This window comes from Leiobunum rupestre, chromosome 1 (assembly GCF_980474605.1).
Source record: "Leiobunum rupestre chromosome 1, qqLeiRupe1.1.hap1, whole genome shotgun sequence".
Lineage (NCBI taxonomy): Eukaryota > Metazoa > Arthropoda > Arachnida > Opiliones > Sclerosomatidae > Leiobunum > Leiobunum rupestre.
The window spans coordinates 27,869,307-27,877,561 of NC_143384.1; the positions used below are offsets into that span (position 1 = coordinate 27,869,307).

General features: G+C 35.7%; 1 protein-coding gene across 1 annotated transcript; it reads right to left on the reverse strand.

Annotated features, from left to right (window-relative positions):
- Positions 1-447: 447 nt before the first annotated feature.
- On the reverse strand, positions 448-1,518 carry LOC149962032 (uncharacterized). Its single transcript, XM_090164366.1, has 2 exons — positions 1,097-1,518; positions 448-805 (listed from the first exon to the last, which is right to left on the reverse strand). Exons 1-2 carry the CDS (start codon positions 1,516-1,518, stop codon positions 448-450), a joined length of 780 nt encoding a protein of 259 aa, XP_090020492.1.
- Between the last annotated feature and the right edge of the window lie 6,737 nt (positions 1,519-8,255).

Below are 8,255 nucleotides of genomic sequence, written 5' to 3' on the forward strand. Positions count from 1 at the left end.
CTATCGTCGATTCCCTAATTTCAAGTTCTTGTACTTGCTGAATCGAAAACCCCAACATAACCGCTATATCAGGAGGGATTTTACAATAAAAACTCTTAGCAATGTGCACCGAAACTCGTTTCAGATGTTTTATGTATTTAAACTCAACATTTTTACCCTCAAATTTTAACATTTCAAGGAAATCTTCGATTGTAGAGAAATTTGCTTTGGGTATAATAGCTAGTTTTTCTTCCGTAAAACCTTCCGACATGATATCATCCGTCCAAACTCGGACTACCCGCTCTTCTGTGATATTGTTCCACGTTCTAGGATAACTTATTTCCGCTAACCCTACTTCGTAAGGTCCATTCAGCTGAACATTTTCCGGAAGGTAAGCTCTGAATTTGCTCAGAGTATTATCGGGAAAGTAATTCAGCGAAGAATCGGATGGTAGAGTGATGTAGAAACTCATTCTAAGTCTACTTCTTGAACCCAACTGTCAAATTGCGGTCCGTACCCCTTCCAGCGTACGAGTAACTCGACTGAATTATCAGATTTGCTTCGCCGCCTGAGCACTTTTTCAATTTTAAAAGCACAAGTCTCGAGATCTTTTCCGACTTTTTGTACTTCTTCCTTGTAAAACACTCCCAAAATGGGTTCCGAATCCAAAGCCTCCAGTTTATATACCGCCGGTTGCCTCGGTATCCGCTTAATCACTCGAAACAATTCTTCGGAAAAATTTGGGATATATCCTTTCTCAAAGATACCCTTGTTTTTGCTAATTTTTACAATATCACCAATTTCGAAATCATAGGTCACTGGCGGACTGAAATAAATACCTCCGTATAGAGTTTTCCAAATTATTTTCGAATTTTCTGACGTTACTTCGACGGGCTTACATTTAATTGAACGGTGATAGCTGTTATTGTACGCGGTAACTAAATCTTGGAGCGTATCGACGTATTTATTTGTATTTTTGCCAGTGAAATATCGATACATTCTTGATTTAAACGATCGAATAAAGCGTTCGACGATACTGGCCTTAACTTCAGAATTCGTCGCGAAAAATTCTATTCCCCGTGATTTTAACTCCAATTGAACGGCTTTACAAACAAACTCATTCCCGTGATCACTCTGTAGGCGTTTTGGTCGTCTTTCACCATCTAGTATGTTTTTCAGAGCATTCACTATGGTAGCCCCCTTCTTATCTTTCACCAGCTCAACGAAAGCGAATTTGCTAAATACGTCAATACAAGCGAGTATGTAACGATATCCCTTATTTTGTTTCGATAGTTTCTGCAGGTCAATTAAATCAGCTTGCCATTGTTCGTCAATACCGTAAACTATTGTCTTATTTCTTTCGTACCGCCGCTTTACATTTTTGTGTAACGTATACGTATCTTGGTTCTGTAAAAATTTTTTAACCTCATTCAATGATACGTTGAATCCCTTTTCTCGGGCTGAACGATACAATCCTCGAAGGCCAACGTAACCGCCAGAGTCTGCTACGTCGTAGTATATATTTCTAAGTTTATCCATAGTTGGTAAAATTTCCCGGTGTGGGTACCGTGTAGTACCATAATAGGAATTCAGATAATTCCATTATTACGAATATAAATATTATTATGACAGCGGTTAAAATTTTCGGATTTTTGGAATAAGAATCCACTAATCTGGACGTCACACCCACAGCTACAGTTTCAGTACAACCATCCATCCTGAGACAAAAAATTGAAATAAATACTCGTTAACTTACGTTAAAGGTTTTATTGATAAATACAGTCAAATCGTCACCCACTGTTGCGGTCTGGGTGGAGTCGCGAGATAAGATAATGATTTTAACAAATTTAACCTCGCGGGATTCTTGATCAATTTTTTTGGTAAAAATTATTAATTCCCGTAGGATCGACATTTGATTTGGTTTTTCTAACCGCGTCGTAAATTAAATCTATAACGTTCGATCCCGAAACGACCCGCCCCCCAATTTCCATTTCGCCTAATTCGTTACACGAAATATATCGCAATGTCCAATTGTACAAAGATATCGCGTCGGTGAGCAGACTTGGTGGTATAGATGTGGCAATTTCTTCGTACCAGGTTTTTTTTGATTGCTGTTGTTTTTCAACTGGTTTCTGATTAGAACTTAAGTGTCGCTGCAAAGTTTGATTATAAAATGATAATTTTTCGGATTGGGACATATTGGGGTTCTCGAGAATCGCTTTCATTTCTTTATCCAAAGTGGGTATTTCCGGTTCCAGAACAACTTCTTCTAGAGTAGCGTTTTTCATACGACGTAAGGCATCTTCGGAAACTAAAATCATTTTGCGGGCCATTTTTACTTATTAATAGCACGGTTTATCGCCGCGCCGGCGACTGAGCTCACGATTGAAAGAAGCGGAGCTAATAAAAGCGGGAGAAATCCCCCCTTCTGCACTAGAATCTGTTTTCTTTTAGCGAGAGGAATTTTACGACATAGATGGTGTATCACTTTACGATGTTTCTTCAACCGACTCTTTTGCTCATCTGTAAGTTGAACGTTCCCACGAAGTACATTTATACAGCATTCGACCAACGATAAAATAGCGTCTCTATTTGCTAGCTTGACGATAGCTTTTCTCTGTTTCACGTTACAAGTGCTCAAATATTTCAAAAAGTTTAAGTTTTTACAAACTCGTTTTGAAGTTCGTACGCTCATTTTGGAACAAAAATCGCGGCTTCTTCTCCCGGTATGATTCCCGTTCGCAGCCGATATTCATCTGAAGTGTTTGGTTTTAAATCGATGAATAAATAGCCGTACGGTTTCATCACGGCTTGACGGAAAGCGTCCACGACGAATTTGGTATTTGACGGAGAAATTTGTTTAGCAATATTTAGTACGCTGGAAACGTCTCTAGCGGAACGGAAGATGACGAGGTACTGCGAATTCAGATTGAGAGTTCTAACCTCTTTCCCGTGATAAAACAAATTTTGCATTAAAATCAGTACCGACGTGTTTCGATGATGCGAACCTCGGATGAATAAATTGGTCACGTCTTTGTTATTAGCTATTTCGCATAATAGGTCATCGAGAATGACAAAATTTCTAATCGTTGGATTCAAAGTTCCTGGGTCCAACAATCCTTCGTGAAACTCGACTGTTGGATTATGCTCCAATACTGAATTAAATAATTTCTGTTGGTACTCTGTATAACACCAAATTATTCGTTGGGGTGGGGGAGATATGCAAGAGTCTTTGTTTGATTAATTTCGCGATAAAGTGAGATTTTCCAGACTGCGTGGGTCCTGACACGAGCCCCGTGAAAGGATGTATCATGATAGGATTCATGTTTGTAAATGATATAAGAAATAATAAGCGTGGTTTTTAATACGATTCTTTTTATTGATATTTTTTTTAACAATCTACCGTCTTAAGTAACATATTCTTCAAATTACACATAATAAAAGACAAAATATTATCCCGAAAATCCTCGCTTAAAAATGTGTTAAGTTTTGAGATTATTTCCGAATAACTTATTTTTGCCATGGCGTCAAACAAGTACGCATCTAAACGGAAATTCCAATCTATCATTAAACAGTCATGCTCATCTTGCGAAAGATGATCAACTTCACAACCACTGCACTGCTTATTAATATAATCGGTAACTTTGTTTAGTACAGTTTCTTTAATATCGTTGAAGACGCGTTTGACTTCGTTATGGTAGATCATCACTTCACCGTATTTTTCCATCAACGTCTTCCAGGGATACCAAGTCAGAGTGAATCCACGCTTGGTCAGGTAGTGCTTGCCGTAATTGGTCCCAGTGCCAAGAACGATTTCCCTGACGTCCACTACTCTACGGTCTTGAAAAATGCACAGTTCTACCCGTCTCGTTTCCGATCCTTCGAAGAACCACGTTGAGGGTGGGATAGAATCGTCTTTCAAGAATGAAGTTATTTCCTCGTTCGCTCTCCACAATTGCTTGAATTGACTTTCAGTCAGCGCTATGCCAACGCCTCCTTCTAGGGTTCCGATGTAGATATTACAGTCCGGGGTTACCAACACTCCTTTCGTGGTAGAAACCGGAAAAACCTTACTGCTATTCCTGAAAATTGTATATTTGTTAAACAGAATCTCGGTAGTAAGATCATGTTTTATACATACATTTTATCAGTATTCCAAGACGTCATAGACTAGCAATTACAAATTGAGAATGAAGTTTTGTGGGAAAATAAAACTCCTTATATAGTACTCGTCGTTTTTTTTTAACTTAGTTCCTATATTGCGCGATACATCGTTTTATTCATTATCATTTACGTAAATTTAAGTCTATTTCGTTCGTAGCAAATATTCTCCCTTTTCTCCGAAAGATATTATAATCGTCGTAATATCGCTACCCTCACCGTAGATTCATGCCCCGTACCGACTAAACACGTGTATAAACAAACCGCTTCTTTCTGGCGCGGATGAAAAGCTTGACCTCGTTTTATAGCGGACCTCTATTCCGCTTCCTTATTACGCCCCGTCAATAAATCTCCGGCTGGCTCCGATGGTCCCTTCGCGTTTTCGACGGACGCTCTCGTATTCTCGATGCTGACCCGTACTTTGTTCATGAATTATACCCCATGCCATACCCTATTGGGTATTTCGTTAATCCCCGCGTAAACTCCCACCCCGTACCGAGGAAACGCGCGTATAAACAAGCCGCTCCTTTCTGGCGCGGTTGAAATCCGAGACCTCACTCTCTTCCGGGTCTCTCTCCCCTACCTCGTCACGAAACTCAGCTTACTCCTCGAACGGTATTACACCCCGTCAACAAGACTCTGACCGGCTTCGATTCTCACTTCACGTTTTCATCGGTCTCTCTCGTATTCTCGATGCCGGCACCCCGCGCTAACCCTATGGAAAATATTGGCACCCCGTTATATCCCTATGGGAATTTTGCACACCGTGGCTCTAAACTCTCACTTTTACACTACTTTCAGGGGTGCTTTAATAACCGCGAATAAATTTATTGTTATTTTAGATGTCACCATTTTGGTTTATATTGCCCTATTTTACCACTTGATTGTGGTAAATGCTTTAATGGATAAATGACCTACGTGTTTCTGTGTTTTTTACCATAACGTAATTTTTAGGTAGCGTTTTTAAACAAGCAGCCACTATATATCCAATTGTCGATTATAGGTGTTATATGTTAAATTATCTTGTTTATTTATGTTTTCATATCTATCTAAATTATGAATGTTGATCAGCAATATTTAACGAATAAATTACATAAAAACCGTTCGGAAATAATTACATCTCAAACCGATTGGAGAGCGTACTGAGATATGTCATAAGCATGCGTTTTGAGTTTCCGAAGCGTCCCGCCAGGGGTTTTTTTTTTTGTAAATCCGAATAGGCGCACGTGTATATACTGATATTTTAAATTAATCACATAGGAGTCATTCCATGTGAAATCGACCAGGCGGAAAAATGCCTAATTTTTAATTTTAAATATATTTTTTCTACAAATACATTAGGTTAAGAAACTAAGTTTCTCAAATTTTGAGTCTCAAAAAAATTGTTTTTTTTCGAAATATAATTTCTTTTCAAAAATGGAAATTTTTGGCTTTTCAATACGAAATTTTGAATATATTCAAATATCTTTTGAACCAATTCACTGAAATTAATGAAACTTCAAATTTTAGGCATAAAAGAAATGCTGAACCTGAATCTGAAACCTAAATTTAAAAATAAGTGTTTTTTTTGAAATATTTGAATACTCGGGGGGTCATGGTTGGTCGCGATTTGCGACGCGTAGTACACCTTCAAAAAATCTGATTTTTTAATATTTTTCTTATAATGGGGTAAGAAGTCTTTTAAAAACATAATTGGAAGGTATTATTTTTTAAACGCGAGAAAAAAATAAAAACGTGTTTTTAAAAAAAAATCAATTTTATCGATATTTGAAAATTCGCGGGTAACGACCTCTCACGGTTGGCCGTGATTTACGACTTGAACACCACCTTCGAAAAAAAATATATTCTGTTTACCTAACCAGTTTATAAAAATAATTTATATTAATATATCAAATTCTTACAACCTGGTGGATTAACAACGTCATACCGCTGGTCAAGAAGAAAAGACTTATGTTGGATTCCAGATTGCAACATTCTTTGTCACGTAGAATGTCCAACAACTCCAAACGGAAAGAAAAAACTATTTAAATAAAGTGGAAAAGCTATTTTGAAAATACGATCCACATAACGTGGTTTAAACATAACTATAACTTTCATACTTAAGTAATTTATCTTTATTTCTTTTAAAAATTGTCTTAGTGGGCTTTCAATTATTATTAACTTCACATTTACCATAAATTGTTCTGGAGTAGTGCTCGGAATTGTATATTCATTATCTACAAATTATCCGATTTATTTAAAAAAAGTTGGTATTTATTTAAATAATTGTTTGTTTTATTTAAATAACAGGCTTATTCACTTTCGATTATTTAAACATTTTACAATTTTTATTCAACAATTGGTTTTTTAAATAAATATTATTTAAATATCGCCGAGCTTATTTTATTCATGGATAAAAATTAATCGAAATCCGAGCACTATTCTGGAGTTTGTTGGCTTACTTTAATATTTTAAAAGGTGTTCATGTTGCAACACGAGGTGAATTATTGAAACCTGTATATTCATAAACCAAAAATGTGCTTTTATAAACTGGTTAGGTAAACAGAATATATTTTTTTTCCGAAGGTGGTGTTCAAGTCGTAAATCACTGCCAACCGTGAGAGGTCGTAAATCACGGCCAGCCATATTCAAATATCGATAAAATTGATTTTTTTTAAAAACACGTTTTTATTTATTTCTCGCGTTAAAAAAATAATACCTTCCAATTATGTTTTTAAAAGACTTCTTACCCCATTATAAGAAAAATATAAAAAAAAAACAGATTTTTTGAAGGTGGAGTACGCGTCGCAAATCGCGACCAACCATGACCCCCCGAGTATTCAAATATTTAAAAAAAAACGATTATTTTTAAATTTAGGTTTCAGATTCAGGTTCAGCACTTCCTTTATACCTAAAATGTGAAGTTTCATTAATTTCAGTGAATTGGTTCAAAAGATATTTGAATATATTCAAAAATTCGTATTGAAAAGCCAAAAATTTCAATTTTTGAATAAAAATTATATTTCGAAAAAAAAATTTTTTTGAGACTCTAAATTTGAGAAATTTAGTTTCTTAACCTAATGTATTTGTAGAAAAAATATTATTAACATTAAAAATTAGGCATTTTTCCACCTGGTCGATTTCACATGGAATGACTCATTGACCATTTTTACCACTTTGGTAATATTTTCCTGCCCAATCCACATTTAAGTATGCTCTACAACGTTATCATTGAGAAAATTACTCTAGCAGCACCTAAAGGTCTAAAAATAAATAAAAAAATACATATTTGTGTTTTCAGCAATATACAATTTTAAGCGTTCCCAACTTTAAACGCATTACCTGAAAATTTCAAAATTATATCTCAAATGTTTTTTCGTAAAAAGCCTGGTCCGAGCAAATCGAGAAACCCTGTATCTTCACAAAGCACGAATTATGACGGAGCCCCACGTCCGACAAATTTTAGATTGTTCGTTAGGTTGGTAACCATTCTGAAGTTGTTCATCTTGGATAGATGGGTGATCTTAAAAGCTATCAAATGTTCACATTAATTCCTTCTAGAAAACAAATGTTATCCCGCTTTCCCCCCAAAAACGATATTATTTTCGGTAGCATCGTTCAAATATTTTAATAAATTTATGACCTCTAGAACTTTGTCCCATAGCTTGCAAACTTATGAGACAGTATAATGGACCTGTAGCTTTGGTCAGAAGCGTGCATTCTTGGATTACCTCCGCTCAGTTTTCCAAAACCGGAAATAACGTGCCCAGAAGTATTTATTTAAGCAATTTTTTAGAGTGCCGTAGGATTTCAAAGACAACTAAGACTATAACTATTAAATTTCTTAACATTATTTTACAAAGTCAACTTTTTCCTATATGACAAATATAATTACACCTTTACTAATTACTATTTTTGGCAAAAATATATAAGATATGTCTCATTTCATATAAATGTTATATAAAATTTGTTTATTCAGCCGAAGATCCAAGGTAAACTTTTTTATAAGGAAGCCAGAAATGAAATGGGGAAAACGAGCACTTTGGTAATTTACGTTGGGCACATGAAATAGCGTGCGTGTTATTTCCTGTAAGGTTACTAATTTTGAGTATTTCTGATGAAGAAATACAGTTGTA